The 24,353-nt window shown below is 44.3% G+C and overlaps 1 protein-coding gene across 1 annotated transcript in view; it reads right to left on the minus strand.

The window, feature by feature from the left end:
* The window catches only part of HYDIN (HYDIN axonemal central pair apparatus protein), a gene marked incomplete at its 5' end in the record, with an annotated part of 359,388 nt that overhangs the window by 82,498 nt on the left and 252,537 nt on the right, over positions 1 to 24,353 (minus strand). Inside the window, 6 exons of the mRNA XM_079723315.1 lie at positions 2,180 to 2,338; positions 4,196 to 4,341; positions 6,718 to 6,901; positions 8,830 to 8,967; positions 19,758 to 19,975; positions 23,058 to 23,228. Coding sequence (XP_079579441.1) covers positions 2,180 to 2,338; positions 4,196 to 4,341; positions 6,718 to 6,901; positions 8,830 to 8,967; positions 19,758 to 19,975; positions 23,058 to 23,228 — 1,016 coding nt within the window. The remainder of the gene's footprint in view (positions 1 to 2,179; positions 2,339 to 4,195; positions 4,342 to 6,717; positions 6,902 to 8,829; positions 8,968 to 19,757; positions 19,976 to 23,057; positions 23,229 to 24,353) is intronic.

A 24,353-nucleotide genomic window follows, 5' to 3' on the forward strand; every position in this document is an offset into this window, starting at 1 on the left:
TGGGGCCTGGCATTATGCACTTGGTAAAAGGTGCACAGCAACTGTGATGTGCACTTGTGGTTGAGAGCTGCTGTTCTGAAGTATCAGCGGGAAAGGATCCCCAAAATGATCCTCTGTTCGGGAGAGGCCAGAGCGTAGAGGTCCAATCCTGGTCGCACTGCTTGCTAGCTGTGTGATCTTGAGTGAGCAATTAACATCTCTGTCCTATCTGTATAATGTTGACAGTAATATTAATAAGTACCTCAGAGGACTACTGAAGATTAAATGTGTGAATACATGTAAAAAGCTTATAAGAGCGTCAATCCCAGTTCCTCCCACCGCACCCCTCTCCCCTTTGGTATCCATACATTTGTTCTCTACACCGGTGTCTATATTTCTGCTTGGTAAATAAGGTCATCTGTACCATTTTTCTAAATTCACATATATATGTTAATATATGATATTTGTTTTTCTCTTTTTGACTTACTTCACTCTGTCTGACTCTCTCTAATGGACACATATACACTATTGATACTATGTATAAAATAGACAACTGATGGGAACATATGGTATAGCACTGGGAACTCTACTTATGCACTGTGGTGTCCTAAATGGGATGGAAATCCCAAAGGGAAGGGATATATGTATATGCATGGCTGATTCGTTTTGCTGTGCAGTAGAAGCTAACACAACATTGTAAAGCAACTATACTCCAGTAAAAATAATTTTAAAAAAAGCTTATAATAGTGTCTGCCACAGAGTAAAGGGTCTGTTAATGTCAAGTTATTAAAATTATATAGGTTATGTGTATAATCAGTATTGTTGGGAACAGGTGAGGGTCTAGAATCTGGCTGCACTCCAGCCTTTTAAACAAACCTGCATTTATATAATGAAGCTGGCATAGAGGAACCAACCTTATTCTCTTTCTTACTGCCCTTTTAAACCTGCTTTGTGGGCTCTGATTTTCTCTTCTCCAATGAACTCCTCTGGGAGGCTTCACAGGCTTTTGGGTCATTCTTTGATGACATAAAGTCCAGTTCAGTCTAATGATCACTGTCTGCAGTACAGCCCAGTGACAGCTCTGTTCCTGCCTGAGTTCAGGCTTGGAGGCAGCGGCCCAGGTTGGCTACTCACCTCACTGCACTGCATCAACTCCTCCTCCACTTGTCCCTCTCTACAGCCTTGAGAGAACCGCTGGCAAGGCTGTCTGCCGGCGGGGGTGGCTCACCTTAGTTGTGTAGGGAGGGGAGGGGCTTGGCGCCTACTGTATTATTCCCCATCTGTAGGTCACTGCCGAGACACTGAGAGTTCTGTTTGGACACCCTGTTCTAAGCAGAAGTGGATTTTGCGTGGACGAATAGGCCTGCTGAGGGGAGGACTTGTACCTGGAAGGTTGCGGGAGTCTGAACTCCAGGTCTGCTTGTTTTTTGTGCTTGTTTTGGTGCCGAAGTTCTGTGCACTCAGACCCTGCTCCTTCCTGAGCTCTACCTGATGGGGATCCCTTGACACTGAGTCCTTTGCCCTTATGTCTACCTCCTGGGATCAGTCTGCACCTCATCTGGGAGTCTGGCTTTAGTTTCACCCTCAGAACTCCCGATGCTGGAACGGCCGCTGTGCACACCAGCTAGCCACACCCCTCGGCCACCAGCGCCATCCTGGGCATAGCTCTGGCCGTTCTGCCCTTCCCGTAACACGGAGGGCAGAGACGTGACAGCTGAGCTTGGCAGGCTGATAAACGCAAGGACAGCTTATGCTGGAGCATCTCCCTTGACTGTTGTCAAGGATCAGCCCTTGGTTGAACACACTGACTTGGTGGCTCACTGGAGGCAACTCTTTCCTACTAGCCTATTTAGCACCATCCAGGGGACTGTAGGGGACAGTGGAAAAAGCCAGGTCTGTGCTCACGCACGACCGGTATGGCTTTATCCTGTTCAACCTCAGATGGGGTTCATGTCTATGAACCTCCGAGGGAGAGCATGATGCAAAAGGGCAGGATTATGTGAAGCATAAGACAGCACTGGACACAGAGTCAGTGATCAACAAATGTTGGTCCCTCTCCTCCTACCTTCTGCACCACCACAACATCTACACAGTCTTGGGTCAGTTTTTTAGAGGGGAAGTGTGCTGGGTTGACTGGCCGGTTGCAGTGGTGGACCACTCTGTGCCTGCCTTTTGCTAAGGGACAAGTGAGGGTTGCTACCTGCCGACTTGGTATCTGAGATTTCTTCATGGGCTGCTCCTCCTTTACGGGTCCCTGCTTTGGCTTTTTGTTCCTCCGTTTTAGCTCATCTTCTTCCTTCTGCCGCTCAAGCTCCTGCTGTAGCTTCTTTTCCTGCATCTCCTTTGCCAGTCTCTCCAGCTCCCTTCATCAAGCCAGGCAGAGAAAACAGAGTCCAGAGGCCCTCCTGCCCGAGCCCCTCCCCTGCCTGGGATCACGTGGTGGGAGAACATGGGGCAGAGCTTTCTCGGGCACAAAAAGAAGGAACAAAGAAAGCTGGGTATACAGGAAGGAAGGAAGAAGGAAGGGAGGGAAGAGAAGGAAAGAAGGAAAGAAAGGAGGAAAGGATGGCTCACATCTAGCTTTGAATGGTCATTCAGCAAAACTGATAATTGAAGCTCAACTAAGAGGAATTCTCAACTAATCTGTATTTCTATTCCAAACTCCTTTCATAGGAGAGTGAGGCAAGGGCTGGAAATAAGCTTGATGTTAGCACTTTTAAAAAGCAACTTCCAAAGATCATTCTGATACCGGTACAGATGAGGCCCAGCTTCCTTCCTACACTCATGTCGTAGGTTTAGATAAGAAGAAATGGTGTTTTTAAAAGCAGTCCCCACCCTGGCTAGCTCAGAGCCATGGTGCTGGAGCTGAAGGCCACATTCCTCTCTTTCCTTCTCTTTCTTTCCTTTCCAGCTATGGATTCAAACGTGTTTGCCCTGCTGCTCATGGCAGAGAGGGCACCAAGCCTGGGCACCAAGTACAAACAAGGGTGTAGGGGATAGCATTTCTGAAGATATGAAATCCATGTATTTTCATCTCTGGAAATCCCTAGCTGTTCCCGGCTGCTGTGGCTCTCTGTCCACTGAAGCTGACTCATCATGACTTCATTACTTCGTGTGTGTGTGTGTGTGTGTGTGATACAAACAAGTCACTGCTGACCTCGGAGGATCAGATTTGCATTTCCTAAGTCCACTGTGAGATGAACGCCTGAAAGTAATGACCTGGATGAGAAAGAAAAGCGACTCCTTTGAAATCCCAAAGCTGGGATTTTCAGACCTCTGGAGGACTGGGCACGTTTACAGTAGACCATGCAGGAGAAGGGATGAGGGCATATGTACTGCATACTGCAGAGGACATAAAAGCTCTTTTGGGGCCAGTGGGAGGAGTCTGGAGGTGGAGGGAGCGGACAGAAGGGGGTTAAGTGGTAGGCAAGCATCCTGGCCTTCCCCCTCCAATGTCGGAATCCTAAGGAGGGGTGGGAAACAGACCCCCCCCTTGGCATGTTTGAAGATCTGAGGGCAGAAAGGACGTATTTCTCGCTGCCCACCTCTATCTGAGATGGCCTGAGATAGTGGCCTAAGTCTCTTGGGTGGTGTGGAGGGGATCCAGTCGTTCCTGTTTGGTCCCCAGGGATAGGCACAGAAGGTGGCTGAGAGGACTGGCTTGGGAGCCTGCCCAGGGTCTCTGGTAAACTGCCCAGGCTGAGGATCAAGTGAGAGAGGCGGTCAGACCTCAGGGAATGGACAGCACCACCAAAGGCCAAGATGGAAGCCAGGGAAGGAGGAGAAATGGCTGAGTTATGCAAGGGCAACCACCATGCCCATGTCACAAGAATGTCCCCTGGGTCACCAGCTGTGGATACCTGAGCACAGAAGTTGATGAGCCACAGTTGTCACGGGGAGCCAGCAGGAGCCCCAGGACAGCACAGGGGCCAGAAGCCCCTCCCCTCATCACATTACATAACCTTTCCCTGAGTCCCAGCTGTCCCCAAGAAAGAAGGAAAGAGAGGAGAATGGAGACCTGGCAAGGCTGCAGCAACCAGCACCCTGGATGTGCAAGATATGTGTTTCTGCTCTCAGCAATTCGCCCTCCCGGGTCTCCTGTGGCCATTGCTCCCCCGCTCCTCCATCCCGATGACCTCGGTGTCTGGGGTAGGACGTGCGCCTGACAGAAGCTGCTCCCTGGGGCTGCGCTTCCGTTCTGACAAGCCCCTGACACTGACCTTCTCTTCCTCTCCTGGAGGGCCTGCTGGACCTCTCGATTGAACACTCTTTTCTCCTCCTCCGTCAAGGCATCATATTCTTCCTCATCCATGTTTTGCAGACGCTCCTTCTCTCTCTGAAGCGCTTCCCTGCGTTTGTGCTCTGTCGGGGGAACAAACAGGAAGGTGGGGAAAACTCACTCAGCAGCTTTGGCTGCAGGGTCCCCCTGTGGTTTAGCTCTCAGCCTAAACAGGCTGCGGAGGGTGTGTGACAGTGAGAGGTGGCTGGTGCCACAGGCAGCATTCCTAATCGCTGGTGCAGTTTCCTGCATTCACACAGTTCCCAAATTGGTTTCCATCTGTGGCAGGCTGAATAGAGGCCCCAAAGAGGTCCCCGTCCTAATACCCAGAACCTGTGAATATGCTACCTTACATGGCAGAAAGGACTCTGCAGATGTGATTATATTAAGGACCTTGAGTTGGGGAGATTATCCTGGATTATCTGAGTGGGCCTAATACAATCACAGAGACCCACTAGAGGGAGGCAGGAGGGTCAGGCCCAAAGAAGATGTGACAAAGAAGCAGAGGGAGAGAAGTAGATGTGACAGTGGAGGCAGGGGTCAGAGAGCTGCGAGGCAGGGACCAGGAGCCAAGAAATACAGGTGGCCTCTAGAAGCTGGAAAAGGCAAGGGAAAGGATTCTCCCCTAGAGCCTCCAAAGGAATGTGGCTCTACTGACACCTCAATTTTAGGACTTCTGACCTCCAGAACTGTAAGATAATAAATAAATAAAACTGTAAGATAATAAATAACTGTAAGATAATAAAACTGTAAGATAATAATAAAACTGTAAGATAATAAATCTGATAATAAAACTGTAAGATAATAAATAAAGATAATAAATAAATAAGATAATAATAAACAGAGATTTATTACTTACTTCACCAAGTTTGAAGTAATTTGTTATAGGAGCAAGAGTAACATACCACCCACTGACTTTACCTATTATTAACATATGCCACCAAAGTGCTCAGGGCGAAACAACCACCTGCAGACCAAGGGGAACCACCTTCCACACCCTACAGGTCCTGAAGTGTGGTTCACACTCGGCACGAAGGCACTGAGCTTCTTCTGCACCCTCACCAGCACCACATTCTCACCTGACATTTCTGTAAGGTTGAGCTTTGGGCTCGGAGATCTACATCCTGAGTTCTTTCTCTGACACTTACTGAGGGATAGTAACAGGTCAGAATGATAATTCCTCCTTCATAGGGCTGTTGTGGAGATCATATAAGCAATCGTGTAAGGCACCTAGCCCAGCGCCTGGCACATTCATAAATGTTCAAAAAAATTAGATTTTAATATAATAATATTGCTACTGTACGCTCCCTCAGTATTTTAAAAAATGATTCAGGGAATAGGAGCCCATATGGCAACTGTGAAAAACTAAAACTTCAATCTACAGATGATTGAGAAAATGAAAAGAGATACTTTTTTCCAAAAGTTGATCACTGAAGGGAAACGAGCTTTCTGGAAAACTAGGAATCTAGATGTTGAAATACTGCTGAGAGATGCCTGGTCGTTCTTTCTAATTTTTCTCTGCATGAGAATAAAAGGAAGCAATCTTTGAGTTCTGTTTAAGAACTAAGAGAGCTCAGTGTTTGCAAATGTTTCCTTAAATGGAAAAGCATTATGATTGGTGTAGATTGTTCTAGAAGAGAGAAGTAAGGCTGAGTTAGGTAGGGCAGTGATGCGGCCAGCTGGGTCTGCTTTTGACTCAACCGGGAACTTAAGCTAACATTACTTTCTTTGTGTGTGTGTATGTATTTTTCAATCGTTGAAAATTTTTTCCACACCACTGATGTAATGACAAAAAAGAAAAGCGTTCAGAGTTACACAGACCTTACTGATTTGCAATGTGACCTTACACAAGACTTTGGATACCTCTGAGCTTCATTTTCCTCATCTGTAGAATTGGGGCAGCAATCTTCATAGGGTTGTTGTGAGGATTAAATGACCCAAAGTGTCATTTAAAGACATTTACAGTGTACACCATGTCTGCTGCAGTGCCTGGTACACAGTAGGCTAAAATGTAGAAATTGTTTCATAAAGTGATTGGCACCTCTGGTCTTACAGGAAATGCACAGTTGACTTAAACAAAACTGACAAGCTAATGCGTCAACTGAGTCAGGATGGGACCTGTGATCGGGTCCCCTCAGCTAGGCTGTAATTACAGAGAAGATGAAGGGATGCAGTGTGATGTCGGGGGAAAGAGGAAGGGGCCTGCAGTCAGAAGATCTGGGTTCATCCTTCCTTCTATAATCTCTCAACAGATCACTTGTGTCTCAGTTTGCTCACATGCAAAGTAGAAATAAGAACTCCCAGCCACCTTCCAGGGCAGAGGTGGGGTGCCAATGAGATGGCAAATGTAATAGTTTCATGTAAACCATGGCATGGAAGGACTGTAAAAAGCCTAGAGCTCTGTTTAAAGGAAAGACCTGTAGGGCTTGGGACGGACGCCTAGGAGGGTATGGGCTTGCCTTCTTGCTCCTTTTTGGCCTTCTCCTGTGCCTTCATGGCTGCATAATCTTGGGCCACGTTGATGACATAGATATGCTCCCGGGTGCCAATGGCCTTCAGCAGGCAGAGGAGAGCCGCAGCCGCATTGCGAGCAAAGAGCGTCTCCAGGCTGTCAAACACCACTCCTCGGTAGCAGTCACTCAGCTGAAACCAGAGAGCAGAGACAGTTACTGTGGCCACAAGATCATCTGTTCTCTAAGGAGAAAAGTTGCTTGTTCTTTTGTTGGTGCTTTTACTGGTGCTGCAACTGGTTCTGCAGACCTAACGGGTCCGGATGAAAATCCCATTCAACTGCCCGTCCACCTGCTAGACTCCAGGGGCTGTAATTAAATAAGAGAGAAAAATAAAAACATTTTAGCAGTCATGAAAGATCTTTTTTTTTTTTTTTTTTTTTTTTGCGGTACGCGGGCCTCTCACTGTTGTGGCCTCTCCCGTTGCGGAGCACAGGCTCCGGACGCGCAGGCTCAGCGGCCATGGCTCACGAACCTAGCCGCTCTGCGGCATGTGGGATCTTCCCGGACCGGGGCACGAACCCGTGCCCCCTGCATCGGCAGGCGGACTCTCAACCACTACGCCACCAGGGAAGCCCATCATGAAAGATCTTTACCATACATATTTGTAGAGTAAAGGATTTATTCTGTCTCTATAGAGATAAAGAAAACAAACTAAATGTTAAAGCGAGGGTCTGGGAAGATCCATGAAGTACAGGGAAGGAAGATGCAAAGGAAAGGTGTCCCCATGCAGCAGGAGCAGCTGTAGCAGATGCGCCATTTGTATCTTCCTTAGTGGTATTCCTGCCTTGGAGTGTAATGGTTTTGATAACATTAACTATTGTGGAACAGCCTTGGCTGTGCTGCAGTGTTACTTAAAGTGTAGTGCACAGACTAGCCACCATTGGCTAGGAACTGATTACTACCAGTTTTTGACGAGACAAGAATCTTGTGTCAGAAAATCAACTACTACAATCAGTAAATAAACTATTTTGTTTAGCTGTTTTTTTTTTTTTTTTTTTGCCTTGTAGGAAGACTTTGTCAATAAAGGAAGCAGTGCAAGCTCTGCATCTCATCAGAGGCCAGTACTTTGAGTAGCACAGCTCTCCTGGCTTACTTTGGGCTTTACCAATGATTCTCAGCCTTTATCTGGGTTCACAAAACACCTGCACACTTACTAGACCACTTAGCTCAAATCACCTGAGAGCAACAGTACCTTTAATGCAGTAGCGAGTTCAAACCTTAACAAGAATCATTTCTGGTGATGACATTCCTCCTCTTCCGGGAACCTCAAGTCTAATTTTGTTATATTTAAATGCGCAATTAATAGTGTGGCCCATTTTCAAAAACCAAAGCAAACACAGAACTCTAGGACACGGTGAACAATTTAGTTCTCTGTAAACCATAAGCAGCAAACCCTCCCAAATCCTGCAGATCTAGTTTTCTTTTAACTGTACACCACTTATGAAAAATCAAAACAAAAAGAAATAGTTATTGTGTTTCTGATTTTAACAGCAATATATCATTATAAAATAATTCAGAAATGTATGAAGATTATAAACCTATAATCTTGCTATTCAAAGATAACCACAGTTAACATGTACTTTAAGTGTTTTTACTATGTGTATGATATACATTTGTAAATTTTTTAGAGAAATATAATTGTGCTTTACACACTATTTCATAATCTGCTTTTTTCAGTTAATAACGTATTGAAAACTTACCTTTACCACAATTAACATAGCTCCAAATTCTAACTTTTCATGGCTCCACGTTATAATTTTTAACATACCACTGTAGGGCTGTACCATGAGTCTGTCTTTGTGTGTGTGTGTTTTGAAGGCGCTACCTTCTGCCCACTGGTCCTTTAAGGTGAGCGGCTTCAGGCACAGACTGAGCCAGGGTCAGAGACTGACAAGGGCTGTGTCAAAAGGACAAAAGAGGGTGAAGAAACCCATCTTTCCTCTCCAAGACCCCTGGGTTCTGAGCTGCTGTGGGTGGGTGATGGCTCAGAATCTCAGCTCACAGCATGGGGACGATGTGTAAGCCCTGCAATCTCTGTGCAGGTGGGTGTGGACGTACCTGAATACGCTCGGCCAGGATCTGAGTGAAGAGCTCCTCAGGGAGCACGCAGCTCACAAGCCCGGTATCACCTCCAATACTGGCGCTGAGGCTGAGCCAGCGCTGCGCGGGTCCTGAGGGGAGAGGGCTGGAGGAAATCTGTTCAGAGAAAGAAGGATCAGGAGTTAGAACCCAGCTTGGTGTTCCAACAACTCGTACACTTACGAGCCATGTTACCTCGGAAAAATCATCTCATCTCTCTGGGTCTCATTTCCTCATCTGTAAAATGGGGATTGCACTGTAAAATGGAAGATTCCTATCTCACTTAAAGAACTGCTGTAACCTTCAAGCAGGAACACTGTGGAAGGTGCTTTATATGTGTACCGAACAGCAAACATTTGTTCATGCATTCAACAAATATTTATTGACCACTTTTGATGCACCAGGGACCCCTCTAGTACCAGGGATACAACCACAAACAAGGTTGGCAGTGTTGCTGCCCACATGGTCCTTGTGTTCAAATGCGGGGTGGGAGACAGAAAAGGAGCACATGAATATACAAATCACTGATATAATATCAGATAGTGATGAGTGCAAGGAAGAAAACAATCAGTTAAGGGAATAAAGAACCATGACAGGGTTTAACAATGGCTATTTAGAGACCAGATCCTGAGAGACGGGTCTTTCTGAAAGGGAACAGCAAGGTCCCTCATCATGAGTGTGCTGTGGGTGTGTGGGAAGCACACAGGAGCACAGGGCGACTGCAGCTGAGTGAGCAATGGGGAAGATGGTCAGGCTTAAAGTCGAAGATACAGTCAGGCCAGGACATGCAGGGCTTGTAGGACGGTAAGGAATTTGGATTTTATTCCAAGTATTATGGGAAGTTGTTGGCATGTTTGAGGCAGATAAATGATCCTGTTTTGCTTTTTAAAAGACCACTCTACCTGCACAAGGTAACAAGAGTGAAGCAGGAAGATTAGTCAGTTAGATATCTCTGTGGTCGAGGCAGCAGATGATGGCGGCAGGGACAAGGACAGTCATGGTGGAAGTGGCTGATACAGGGTATATTCTGGAAGTAGAGCCAATAGGATTTGGGATGGGATATGAAAGAAAGAGAGGCATCAAGCATGACTCCTTGAGATTTGACCTGTGCAAGCTGGAAAGTGGTGAAGTTATTTATTAAGACAGGAAAGACTGAAGGAAGAACATTTGCCTTCTCTTTTTTTTTGGTGGGGGGGGCAAGTAAGTGTCAATTTTTGGACATATAAATTTTGAGACATCTCGAAGCCATTCAGTAGAGATATTTAATGTGAGTTTGGATATATGAACCTGAGCGTGGGGAGACATTAGGGCTGGAGATAGAAATTTAAGAGTCATAAGGATACTGCAAATATATTTAAGAAATGAAGTGGATGAGATCATCTATAAAGAAAAGAGTAGATAACTTAGTCCTAGCCTACTCTGAAAACCTAGGAATCTGGAGGAGATGGAGAAACTGGAGGAGTGGAGGGAGTCATTAATGAGGTAGATGGGAAAGTAGAAGCGTATGGTGTTCTGAAATCCAAGTAAAGAGAGCGTTTCCAGGAGGAGGGGGTTATCAGCTGCCAAAGAGGTCACGTGAGGTGAGGACAGAAAACTGGCCACTGGATTGGACAAGATGAATGCCAATGACCTTGAGAAGAGTAGCCAGTGGAGTGGTGAGGACAAAGGCTCACTGGAATAGGTGGAAGAGAGGATGGTGGTGAGGACAAGGAGGCAATCATCCAGCACCCCTTTGGAGGAATAGCTATGGAGAGGAGCTGAGAGATGAGGTAATACCAGTAGGGGGATCTGGGGCTGTGGGAAAGTATTTTAAAGATGGGAGGTACTAGAGCATGCATAGACGATGATAGGAAGGATTCAACAGACAGGGGAGCAAAAACAAATGAGAGAGAGGACACAACTGCAGGGATTGAGCCCGAGAATGAGAGAGAAGGGATGGAGTCCTGTGCCCATGTACAGGGGTAGGCTTTGGATGAGAGCAGGGGCAGTTACTCAGGTGCAGGGAAGGCATAGCACCAGGTGAGAATGAAGGCGGGCTGGTAGGTTTGGTGGTGGGAGGATAAGGTGGTTGTCTTCTGGTTGTTGCTGTGCCCTCCAAGAAGTCAGAAGAGAGATCAGTAGCTGAGAATGAGAAAGAGGAAAGTGTCTCAGAGGTTTGGAGAGTGGTAATGGCAATAACACAGCTATCTTGAAGACATGGAGGGCAAATGTACTAGGGCAGATCTGAGGGTCCACTTGAGATTTGTGGTCTTAAATTTATTTATTTAAATTTAATTTATTTTTTTATACAGCAGGTTCTTATTAGTCACCAATTTTATATACATCAGTGTATACATGTCAATCCCAATCGCCCAATTCATCACACCACCACCCCCACCCCCCTGCCACTTTCTACCCTTGGTGTCCATATGTTTGTTCTCTACATCTGTGTCTCAATTTCTGCCCTGCAAACCGGTTCATCTGTACCATGTTCTAGGTTCCACATATATGCATTAATATACGATATTTGTTTTTCTCTTTCTGACTTACTTCACTCTGTATGACAGTCTCTAGATCCATCCACGTCTCAACAAATGACCCAATTTCGTTCCTTTTTATGGGTGAGTAATATTCCATTGTATATATGTACCACATCTTCTTTATCCATTCATCTGTCGATGGGCATTCAGGTTGCTTCCATGACCTGGCTATTGTAAATAGTGCTGCAATGAACACTGGGGTGCATGTGCCTTTTTGAATTATGGTTTTCTCCAGGTATATGCCCGGTAGTGGGATTGCTGGATCATATGGTAATTCTATTTTTAGTTTGTTAAGGAACCTCCATACTGTTCTCCATAGTGGCTGTATCAATTGACATTCCCACCAACAGTGCAGGAGGGTTCCCTTTTCTCCACACCCTCTCCAGCATTTGTTGTTTGTAGATTTTCTGATGATGCCCATTCTAAGTGGTGTGAGGTAATACCTCATTGTAGTTTGGATTTGCATTTCTCTAATAATTAGTGATGTTGAGCAGCTTTTCATGTGCCTCTTGGCCATCTGTATGTCTTCTTTAGAGAAATCTCTATTTAGGTCTTCTGCCCATTTTTGGATTGGGTTGTTTTATTAATATTGATCTGCATGAGCTGTTTATATATTTTGGAGATTAATCCCTTGTCCGTTGATTTGTTTCCAAATATTTTCTCCCATCCTGAGGGTTGTCTTTTCTTCTTGTTTATGGTTTCCTTTGCTGTGCAAAAGCTTTGAAGTTTCATTAGGTCCCATTTATTTATTTTTGCTTTTATTTCCATCACTCTAGGAGGTGGATCAAAAAAGACCTTGCTGTGATTTATGTCAAAGAGTGTTCTTCCTATGTTTTCCTCTAAGAGTTTTATAGTGTCTGGTCTTACATTTAGGTCTCTAATCCATTTTGAGTTTATTTTTGTGTATGGTGTTTGTGTATGGGAGTGTTCTAATTTTATTCCTTTACATGTAGCTGTCCAGTTTTCCCAGCACCACTTACTGAAGAGACTGTCTTTTCTCCATTGTATATCCTTGCCTCCTTTGTCATAGGTTAGTTGACCATAGGTGCATGGGTTTATCTTTGGGCTTTCCATCCTGTTCCATTGATCTATGTCTGTTTTTGTGCCAGTACCATATTGTCTTGATTACTGTAGCTTATAGTATAGTCTGAAGTCAGGGAGTCTGATTCCTCCAGCTCCGTTTTTTTCCCTCCAGACTGCTTTGGCTATTCGGGGTCTTTTGTGTCTCCACACAAATTTTAAGATTTTTTTGTTCTAGTTCTGAAAAAAAATGCCATTGGTAATTTGATAGGGATTGCATTGGATCTGTAGATTGCTTTGGGTAGTAGAGTCATTTTCACAATATTGATTCTTCCAATCCAAGAACATGGTATATCTCTCCATCTGTTGGTATCATCTTTAATTTGTTTCATCAGTGTCGTATAGTTTTCTGCATACAGGTCTTTTGTCTCCCTAGGTAGGTTTATTCCTAGGTATTTTATTCTTTTTGTTGCAATGGTAAATGGGAGTGCTTCCTTAATTTCTCTTTCAGATTTTTCATCATTAGTGTATAGGAATGCAAGAGATTTCTGTGCATTAATTTTGTATCCTGCAACTTTACCAAATTCATTGATTAGCTCTAGTGGTTTTCTGGTGGCATCTTTAGGATTCTCTATGTATAGTATCATGTCATCTGCAGACAGTGACAGTTTTACTTCTTCTTTTCCAATTTGTATTCCTTTTATTTCTTTTTCTCCTCTGATTGCCGTGGCTAGGACTTCCAAAACTATGTTGCATAATAGTGGCGAGAGTGGAAATCTGGTCTTGTTCCTGATCTTAGAGGAAATGCTTTCAGTTTTTCCCATTGGAGAATGATGTTTGCTGTGGGTTTGTCGTATATGGCCTTTATTATGTTGAGGTGGGTTCCCTCTATGCCCACTTTCTGGAGAGTTTTTATCATAAATGGGTGTTGAATTTTGTCAAAAGCTTTTTCTGCATCTATTGGGATGATCATATGGTTTTTATTCTTCAATTTGTTAATATGGTGTATGATGTTGATTGATTTGTGTATATTGATGAATCCTTGCATCCCTGGGATAAATCCCACTTGATCATGGTGTATGATCCTTTTAATGTATTGTTGAATTCTGTTTGCTCGTATTTTGTTGAGGATTTTTGCATCTATATTCATCAGTGATATTGGTCTGTAATTTTCTTTTTTTGTAGTATCTTTGCCTGGTTTTGGTATCAGGGTGATGGTGGCCTCATAGAATGAGTTTGGGAGTGTTCCTTCCTCTGCAATTTTCCTTCCTCTCAATTTTGGAAGAGTTTGAGAAGGATGGGTGTTAGCTCTTCTCTAAATGTCTGATAGAATTCACCTGTGAAGCCATCTGGTCCTGAACTTTTGTTTGTTGGAAGATTTTTCATCACAGTTTCAATTTCATTACTTGTGATTGGTTTGTTCATATTTTCTTTTTCTTCCTGGTTCAATCTTGGAAGGTTATACCTTTCTAAGAATTTGTTCATTTCTTCCAGGTTGTCCACTTATTGGCATAGACTTGCTTGTAGTAGTCTCTTAGGATGCTTTGTAGTTCTGCAGTGTCTGTTGTAACTTCTCCTTTTTCATTTCTAATTTTATTGATTTGAGTCCTCTCCCTCTCTTTCTTGATGAGTCTGGCTAATGGTTTATAAATTTTGTTTATCTTCTCAAAGAACCAGCTTTTAGTTTTATTGATCTTTGTTATTGTTTTCTTTGTTTCTACTTCATTTACTTCTGATCAGATCCTTATGATTTATTTCATTCTGCTTACTTTGGGTTTTGTTTGTTCTTCTTTCTCTAGTTCCTTTAGGTGTAAGGTTAGATTGTTTATTTGAGATTTTTCTTGTTTCTTGAGGTAGGCTTGTATAGTTATAAACTTCCCTCTTAGAACTGCTTTTGCTGCATCCAATAGGTTTTGAGTCGTCGTGTTTTCATTGGCATTTGTCTCTAGGTATTTTTTGATTTCCTCTTTGATTTCTTCAGTGATTTCTTGGTTATTTAGTAGCGTATTGTTTAGCCTCCATGTGTTTGCTTTTTTTACCTTTTTTTCCTTGTAATTCATTTCTAATCTCATAGCGTTGTGGTCAGAAAAGATGCTTGATATGATTTCAATTTTCTTAAATTTACTGAGGCTTGATTTGTGACCCAAGATGTGATCTATCCTGGAGAATGTTCCATGCACACTTGAGAAGAAAGTGTAATCTGCTGTATTTGGATGGAAGGTCCTATAAATAACAATTAAATCTATCTGGTCTATTGTGTCATTTAAAGCTTCTGTTTCCTTATTTATTTTCATTTTGGATGATCTGTCCATTGGTGTAAGTGAGGTGTTAAAGTGCCCCACTATTACTGTGTTACTGCCGACTTCCTCTTTTATAGCTGTTAGCAGTTGCCTTATGTATTGAGGTGCTCCTATGTTGGGTGCATACATATTTATAATTGTTATATCTTCTTCTTGGATTGATCCCTTGATCATTATGTAGTGTCCTTCCTTGTCTCTTGTAACATTCTTTATTTTAAAGTCTATTTTATCTGATATGAGTATTGCTACTCCAGTTTTCTTTTGATTTCCAGTTGCATGGAATATCTTTTTCCATCCCCTCACTTTCAGTCTGTATGTGTCTCTAGGTCTGAAGTTGGTCTCTTGTAGACAGCATATATATATATCTATATATATATATATATCTATCTATATATATATATCTATATATATATATATATATATGGTTCTTGTTTTTGTATCCATTCAGCAAGACTGTGTCTTTTGGTTGGAGCATTTAATCCATTCACGCTTAAGGTAATTATCGATATGTATGTTCCTATGACCATTTTCTTCATTGTTTTGGGTTTGTTTTTGTAGGTCCTTTTCTTCTCTTGTGTTTTCCACTTAGAGAAGTTCCTTTAGCATTTGTTGTAGAGCTGGTTTGGTGGTGCTGAATTCTCTTAGCTTTTCCTTGTCTGTAAGGCTTTTCATTTCTCCATCGATTCTGAATGAGATCCTTGCCAGGTAGAGTAATCTTGGTTGTAGGTTCTTCCCTTTCATCACTTTAAGTATATCATGCCCTCCCTTCGGGCTTGTAGAGTTTCTGCTGAGAACTCAGCTGTTAACCTTATGGGAGTTCCCTTGTATGTTATTTGTCATTTTTCCCTTGCTGCTTTCAATAATTTTTCTTAGTCTTTAATTTTTGCCAGTTTGATTACTATGTGTCTCGGTGTGTTTCTCCTTGGGTTTATCCTGTGTGGGACTCTCTGAGCTTCCTGGACTTGGTGGCTATTTCCTTTCCCATGTTAGGGAAGTTTTCGACTATAATCTCTTCACATATTTTCTCTGGTCCTTTTTCTCTCTCTTGTCCTTCTGGGACCCCTATAATGAGAATGTTGTTGCGTTTAATGTTGTCCTAGAGGTCTCTTAGGCTTTCCTCATTTCTTTTCATTCTTTTTTCTTTATTCTGTTCTGCAGCAGTGAATTCCACCATTCTGTCTTCCAGGTCACTTATCCGTTCTTCTGCCTCAGTTATTCTGCTATTGATCCCTTCTAGTGTAGTTTTCATTTCAGTTATTGTATTGTTCATCTGTTTGTTTGTTCTTTAATTCTTCTAGGTCTTTGTTAAACATTTCTTGCATCTTCTCGATCTTTGCCTCCATTCTTTTTCCGAGGTCCTGGATCATCTTCACTATCATTATTCTGAATTCTTTTCCTGGAAGGTTGCCTATCTCCACTTTATTTAGTTGTTTTTCTGGGGTTTTATCTTGTTCCTTCATCTGGTACATAGCCCTCTGCCTTTTCATCTTGTCTATCATTCTGTGAATGTGGTTTTTGTTCCACAGGCTGCAGGATTGTAGTTCTTCTTGCTTCTGCTGCCTGCCCTTTTGTGGATGAGGCTATCTAAGAGGCTTATGCACGTTTCCTGATGGGAGGGACTGGTGGTGGGTAGAGCTGACTGTTGCTCTGGTGGGCGGAGCTCAGTAAAACTTTAATCCACTTGTTTGCTGATGGGTGGGGCTGGGTTCCCTCCCTGTTGGTTGTTTGGCCTGAGGCGACCCAACACTGGAGCCTACCCAGACTCTTTGGTGGGGCTAATGGCGGACTCTGGGAGGGCTCACGCCAAGAAATACTTCCCAGAACTTCTGCTGCCAGTGTCCTTGTCCTCAGTGTGAGCCACATCCAGCCCCCACCTCTGCAGAAGACCCTCTGACACCAGCAGGTAGGTCTGGTTCAGTCTCCCATGGGGTCACTGCTCCTTCCCCTGGGTCCCGATGCACACACTACTTTGTGTGTGCCCCCCAAGAGTGGAGTCTCTGCTTCCCCCAGTTCTGTCGAAGTCCTGCAATCAAATCCCTGTGGCCTTCAAAGTCTGATTCTCTAGGAATTCTTCCTTCCGTTGCTGGACCCCCAGGTTGGGAAGCCTGACGTGGGGCTCAGAACCTTCACTCCAGTGGGTGGACTTCTGGGGTATATTGTTCTCCAGTCTGTGAGTCACCCACCCAGCAGTTATGGGATTTGATTTTACTGTGATTGTGCCCCTTCTACCGTCTCATTGTGGCTTCTCCTTTGTCTTTGGATGTGAGGTATCATTTTGGTGAGTTCCAGTGTCTTCCTGTCGATGACTGTCCAGCAGCTAGTTGTGATTCTGGTGTTCTCGCAAGAGGGAGTGAGAGCATGTCCTTCTACTCCGCCAATCCCTGTGGTCTTAAATTTAAATTAAGACCATTCAGGAAAGATGAAAGTTTTCTCTAGCTACGTTCAACTGCCCTACATGGAGGAGGTGGAGAATTGAGAGTACGACGAAGGGGAAAGGAAAAGGGAGCACCTATAGTGATGGACCATGAATCCAAACTGAGTAAGAAAGGAAATAAAGGGGTCGGTCGGCAGTGAAGATGTGAATTGGAGGTTTCGTTGGGACCCATTATTTACCAGAATAAGTCATCCGGAAAGTTAGAAGATGGTTGTCAAAAAGTAGGATGTGTGATGTAGAGATCACGAGTCTACAGGTCACAGTGAATAAGGTCTAGAACACGACCATGGTAGTGAGTAGCTGAGTAGGCTGTGGAATTGAAGAGTCAGGGTGTTGGATTAAATATTCAAAAGATTAGGATTTCAAACTGGTGTTTTCCTGGAACAAGGTGATTTATAAATAAATGACCTTATATTACAGGTCATTTCTTCATCATATGACATAGTACACATTTCTTCCCATTTGCACCATGACTAAAATTTTCTTCATTGAAGAGTTCATGCTTTAGGAGAGCTTCAAGAAAACCAAACAGCCATCTCTAGGAAAAGCACTCTGACAAGGCGACAGCTGTCCAAACCACTTGATCCTGTAACACTGGAGCAATGCTGGCAGACACATGTGCAGTGCGGGCGGGGGAAGGTCTTTGAACTCTGATTTCTACTGTGATATTGAACAGGTTTTAAGTTGCTATTTAGATAGGAGTCAGAATTGGGATTTTCTGCTGCCTTTGATATGTTCTAAAAAGCTTCACTTTACTATCCAGATTGGCAGAAACAAACCAAAGAAAATCATTTCCCATGATACCCTATTTAATAGAAATATATGGGTTCAGTTCATCCATAAACGTCTAAGTAAAGAATATTATATTAGGTCTTGGAGAAGAGGATTAAAAGGATGATGCTCCAAAAGAAACTGAGTCAACGGTTCCAGTTTTCAAGGTGCTAGAAGAACATGCCACTGAAGTGAAGATCATGTGACATCATCTGGCATAAATCCCACCCATGGATGCCCCATCCAACCAGCATACCTCCTCTTACACGAAGACCTTCACCTCCACTCTGTCCACACGCCTCATCCGGTGCTCCACCATCTACTTGCCCCACCAACCCTCCATTCACCTGCCCCATCCAACACGTGTGATTCTCCTCTCTGCTCCATTCACCTCAGCAACCTTCTCTGAAATGTCTACCTCTCCCGTTCCTCCTATACAGCACTCTCAGACTGAAGCAAGACCCACAGACCCTTTTACTCTTCCTATTTCTCCCATTCTATTGTCCTTCTTTCAATTCTTTCTCTACCTAGGCCAGATTTCCTATACTGATGTGACTCTCAACTCCCTTGACCCTTGTTCCAAGCACACCCCCACACCTGCAATGATGACAACTTCTCTCTCTGCCTCTGAATAAGGGCTGCCAGGGGTTGCTTAGGGAAATCTTACAACCGTGAAGTTATGGCTTCACATCTTGCCTGGGCCATCAGCACTCTCAACTATCTTTTCTTTTGTCCACCACCAATTTCTGGTTCTGTCTTCGCAGTGGACACATCAGTGCTTTCTTTACTGTTCTTCTCAAGCATGCTATGCAACCAAACTTCCTCAACACTGCCCGCAAAGACCATGCATCCTGCATACATCTTAGGGCCATTCAGCAAGACCTTCTCCAGCCTCCATTTTCCACCCCGCTACCCCTACAAGTAGCTGTATCTATTTTCACCTTTATTGACTCTAGAGGAAGATGGCTCCCAACTCCCTCAACTATGCTTAATCCTGCCCTCCCTGTTTCCTCCTGGAATCTCATTCCCTCTTGGGTAGATCATCACCTTATACTTCTCCAGGAGCTATCTTAATAGACCGCCTTGTGCCTCCACCTCCTTTCAGAGAACGAACTCATTGACTCTGGGTTTGCTCCTCTAATGACTACTTGATCTTTTTTCCCTTTTTTTCAAATATCTTAGAAGGCTATACTCATTTGACTCGGCTTTCCCACTCACAACTCATCAGCCACCTGTCTCTCACTGCACCACCCACTGTCTCTGACTTCAGCACCTGCTATTCATCTCACCTGCTGAGATTGTTTTTGAAGTCCCTCGGCATGTGACTGAAACTCTCTGGCTTCTTCATGACTTTCCAAGACTCCCCTGCAGCTCTCCCACAACTTACATTCATGGTTCCATCCTTCACATGCCTTTAGTAGTAGTTTGAGCCATATGAAATTGCTGCAATAGAGTTCCTGAGTGGTTGAATATTGGCAGTTTCATATGGTTCAACCTAATTCTTTTTACACACCTCTTTTATCACCAATCTCTTTTTTATTACATATATTTGAGTGTGTGGTTATCACCCTTATCAGACTCTTAGTGCAGCTTGAGTAAAAGAATTTTGCTTTATTTATCTTCACTTTGCCAGCACCCAACCCAATACCTATAACAATAAAGGCACTTGTTTCACACCTGCTAAATGAACACTCCGTTCAGGAGTGGTACAGGGACAGTACTTAGGCCTGACTGGCAAGGGCACCTGTAGGAATGAAGTTGTGCTAACCTGGATGCAAGATGCTGAGGAAGAGGAGAAAAAAGAGAAGAGGGGGAACAGGGAGGAAAAATCCCAACCTTCCTTCCGGGAGCCCTGATTTGTACCTGTGGTGTTTCGGACGAGTGCTGGTGATGCTGCTTCTGAGACACAGAGCTGTGGCTGTCTGCTTTGCCTTTGGTGATGAGCACGCTCCCACGCACAGGCTTGGCAGGTTTAATTTCGGGAGTTACCAGAGTAGATTCTGAAGTTAACTTCCCCAGGGTCTCACTGCTCAGTCGTATCTGTCCCACGGCATTTTGGCTCAAAGCAGCAGCCTCCTGGGCTACACAGAGAGAGAGGGTTTATATTAAAAGTCACCTTAGGATAATAAGGAAATAATAGCGAGGATGGCAAGTTGAAACGTAGTGTGATTCTTTTGAAGACTACAAAGCCATCTCCACCTGCAGCTGGCTTAGCAGGGCTGAGAGAAGAGGTTCCACCCACTGAGGATGGATGATGATGACGGGTGTGTGCAGAGCCTGGCCTGGAGCCCCGGGCTCTTCACTGCTCATCTTCCCAGGGGATCCCACGATACTCTCCCCCACTTTCTCTTCCAACCCAGAGGGTAATCATTTCTGAAACTGCTGGTACACTACAGGCCTGACTGCCCTGGAAACCTACCACAATGATTACTGTGTTGTTTTACAGTCTTTTATTCTTACTACATCTTCAAAACCCAGCATGTATTGTATACTGACAGCACATCTCAGTTCGGGCTAGGCACATTTCAAGGGGCCGGTGGGTCCTGAGTGGGACAGACAGGTTTAGACTGGTCACTTCCACTTCAGTACAGCCTGCTGACTCCAGAGCAAACAGCAAATACAGGTCTGGGTTTAACCCCATCACTGAGAGGGTTTTCTCCAAAGTCGCCAGTGACCTCCGAACTGTGAACTACAGCGGCCCTCTTCTCAGGGCTCATTCTATCTGAACCTTCAGCCACCTCCGATTATATTCACTTACTGATTTAACACATTTTTACCAGTCTTTACTCTGTGTCTACTATGTGCCAAGCACTAGTCTAGATGCCGGGAATACATTAGTGACGAAAACTAACACAAATCTCTGCCGTCCGAAGCTCACATTCTTGGCCGGGGTGGGGGTGGCGTGGAGGACGCAGACAATAAGTAAATAAATAGTCTGTTAACTAGGGGTAAGGGCTATGAGGAAAATAAAGCGGGAAGGGTTCCCCCAGACTCCAACCAGGGCTCCGGAGAGACGCGAAAGTCCTTCTGGCCCCCTCCCGCCTGTAGCTCTCCTGACTGCCCACCCTTCTGACCCCCACTCTGCCTTCTCCACCTCCCCTGGCTTCTCCCCGTGCCCCCACCTCCTCCTAAAATGTAAAGTGTTCCCTAAGTTCCCATCCTGGCCTATCCATCCCTCTCTTCTCTTTCTGGAACTTTCTGGGCTGATTTCCTCTACTCCAGCGGCTGCACCCCTCACCTTGTTGAGGAAGTCTCCCCCAGTTATTAAGCCTTTAGCTTGACATTACTTTCTCAGGGAGCTCAAATTCATGATTTGTCACGGGATGTCAACACAGCTCCAAAGACTTCTGTGAAATGCAGTTTATTTGACAGAAAAGGAAACAAAAAATCTAAGAGAACTGGAATTGTGATGCAGCCTGGGGTTCCCACCAAATGGTATCAGAATATGCCACCCCAAAATATGACTACAGGGGTTCAGGATATGCCACCTCAAAATGTGCTGCTTTGGCATATTGGTTATTTTGAGCTGTAGGCTCAAAAAACAGTAAATGCAGGGAGTGGCTTTCCTTGACCTCCCCTTATTTGCTTAAAGACAGAACCTCCAAAAGAAGCTCCACTGTCACAAGTCCCCTTCCAGAGAGTTTCATCAACTAGGGAGATGGACTCTTATCAAAGGAGAGGAGACTCAAATCCATACCACACCAGAGAGACTTTATCACAAACAGCCACACCTCCCACCCTTTCTTGTAAGGGTCCCTCATCTTTCCTAAAAACCATTTACCCTCCCCTAAGAGGACTACGTCCCCCTTCCCTTTCCCTATTAAGGTGGTATTTACTTCTGAATTCTAAAGCCATCCATTTTCCCCCGAGTATCTCCCACGGTACAATGAAGTATACATGTTAATAAACTTGTTTGTTTTTCTCTTGTTAATGTGTCTTTTATTACAGGGGGGCTCAGCCAAGAACTCAGAAGAGTGAAGATTATTCTTTCTCCCCTAGACCACTAAAGAGCTGTTTCTCTTATCTTCCCAGCAAAGAATCTTCCATCTCTCTAAGCATCCCATGCAGAGGTATCAAGGGGAGGGGACACCCCTGAAAGCCCCAGCCAGTTTTATCATCTAGCAGGCATGGGACACTATCAGGAATGAAGGCATGCTGTTCTAAGTATTTATATAAAGAAGATTCTACTCTGAGCAGGTATTCTGCTTTATATATGATAGATTTCCCCACTGAGCAGCCACCCTCCTGCCCAGAGGATCCGGGAGAGCCAGGATTCTTAACCTCTGGTAGGTAAGGCCTCACTACTATGGGGTTTAAAAACTCAATTAATTTTCCTTTCCAGTAAACTTTCTCCTCCTCCCATGTTCCCTGTCTTGGTAAATGACATTGCTCTCTTCCTGGTTTCTGTGACCAGAAATCTTGGTGTGAACATCCTGAATGCCTCCCCCTCCTTCAATTCCCTGCCATGCAGGCGGCTATCAGGTCAGCCAGCCCAGCCCCACTCATATTCAGCTTCACCTCTCTTCCATTACAAGACATCACTAGAGCTCCTTTCCTACTGCAACTTTCGGACCATTTCTCCCATAGGGTGAAAACTGCCCAACTCCTCTTTTCCTTCAAAATAAAATCGAAATTCCTAATCTTGGCATTAAGTTCAACTATGATTGGCCTTAACCTGCCTTCCCACCTTTAATTTACTGTCAGCTTCCCTGCTTTCTTGGTGTGGAATGTCCTTATCTTCATCTTTGCCTGTCAACATTCTCCTCCTCCTTCAAAGCCCACTTCCATGAAAACTTCCCCAAATCATGCTTCTTGGAACTCAACTATCCCAAAGTTGGTCTTTCACAGAAGCTGGTAGTTCTGTTACATTATTTTCCTCTGCTCTGAAGGAGCACATGTCTGCTCCCCTCCAGGGGTCACTCCCAAAGGTGTGGGCCACGTCTCTTCCGTCACCCTGCTCCCTGCAGTGCCAAGTGCATTGGGCAGCCAGGAGAGCCACAGGAGTCTGGTGGAGAGAATTCTCTGGGCTGCTAACTGGCAGCATGTTATAAGTCAGCCTTCAATGGGACTGTGGAGAAAAGCTCGGTGGGGGAAACTGAGAAGGTGCATTACCAGTGGGGTAAGGGCCACTTGGCCACAAAGAGTCGGGGAAATGGCTCTCACCAGACTCCTCTTCCTTCATGGACTGCTCTATGGCGGCCCTGATGCAGAGCTCACGGGCCCGGATCCCTGCGATGTTGCTGCCATCGGAGATGGCTTCCAGCACGATGGAGTCCAAGTTCAGGCAGGCTGCACTGTAGTACTTGGCTATGCTGACTGCGGTGGCTGACTTTCCTATTAAAAAAGGTCAGGAGGTTGAATTTCACAGCTCTCATTTCCTCAGTGTCCTAGACAGAAGAAGCTTCTATAACAGAGGCTACTGGAAAGTGATCTCTCCAAGGTCTCTACCTCTAAGTCTCTTGTGTGGCCAGAGGTGGCAGCAGAAAAGAGAGGCAAGACCTGAGCCAGGAGTTAGGACCGTGGATTCTCGTCCTAATTCTACCCCTGATGAGCTGTGTGCTATGGCAACCCACATCCCCTCTGGATTTTCTCCTCGGCTTAAAAAGTGATTCTATCAGATGAGCTTTAAAAATCTTGTAGCTCTTACTGTTTCTGATTCTAATGGGAAGAGACTTTTTTGGTTTAAAGAATAACTTGTGTTGATTTTTTTTCTCATTCACAATACCTGCTTATTAAAAAGAAAGCAGAATATTTAGAAATAACAGCAGGGACAAAAGAAATTTGATCTTCCAGAGAGATTACAGTTAGCATATGGCTGCTAAGTATGCATATGTAACTATTTTATTTGTATTTCTTATAAAAAAAGAATGGGTTATGTGGTAGGTTGAATAACGCCTCCCCCGCTCAGATGTCCACGTCCCAATCCCTGGAACCTGTGAATATGTTACCTTATATGTTAAAGGGACTTCGCAGGTATGATTAAGAATCTTGATGTTGGAGATTGCCCTGGATTATGTGGGTGGGCCCAATGTGATAACAAGGGTCCTTATAAGAGAAGCAGGATACTCAGAGTAAGAACAGGTGATGCAATGATGAAAGCAAAGAGAGAGACAGAGAGTGAGAGAGAGACGAGACAGACAGACAGACAGACTACAAGATGCTATGATGCTGGTTTTGAAGATGGAGGAAGGGGCCATGAGCCAAGGAATGCAGATAATATTTCTAGAAGCAAGAAAAGGCAAGGAAATGGATTCTCCTCTATAGCCTCGAGAAAGGATGCAGCCCTGTTGACCCATTTTAGACTTCTGACCTCCAGAATTCTAAGAAAGTAAATTTGCATTTTTTAAAGTCACTAAATTTGTAGTTATTTGTTACAGTAGCAATAGGATATTAATACAGATAACAAATTGTAAGCATGGCATTTTTTTCTCACTTAAAAAAATGATATATATCATGAGC

The sequence above is a fragment of the Hyperoodon ampullatus genome, assembly GCF_949752795.1.
Source record: "Hyperoodon ampullatus genome assembly, chromosome: 18".
Classification (NCBI taxonomy): domain Eukaryota; kingdom Metazoa; phylum Chordata; class Mammalia; order Artiodactyla; family Ziphiidae; genus Hyperoodon; species Hyperoodon ampullatus.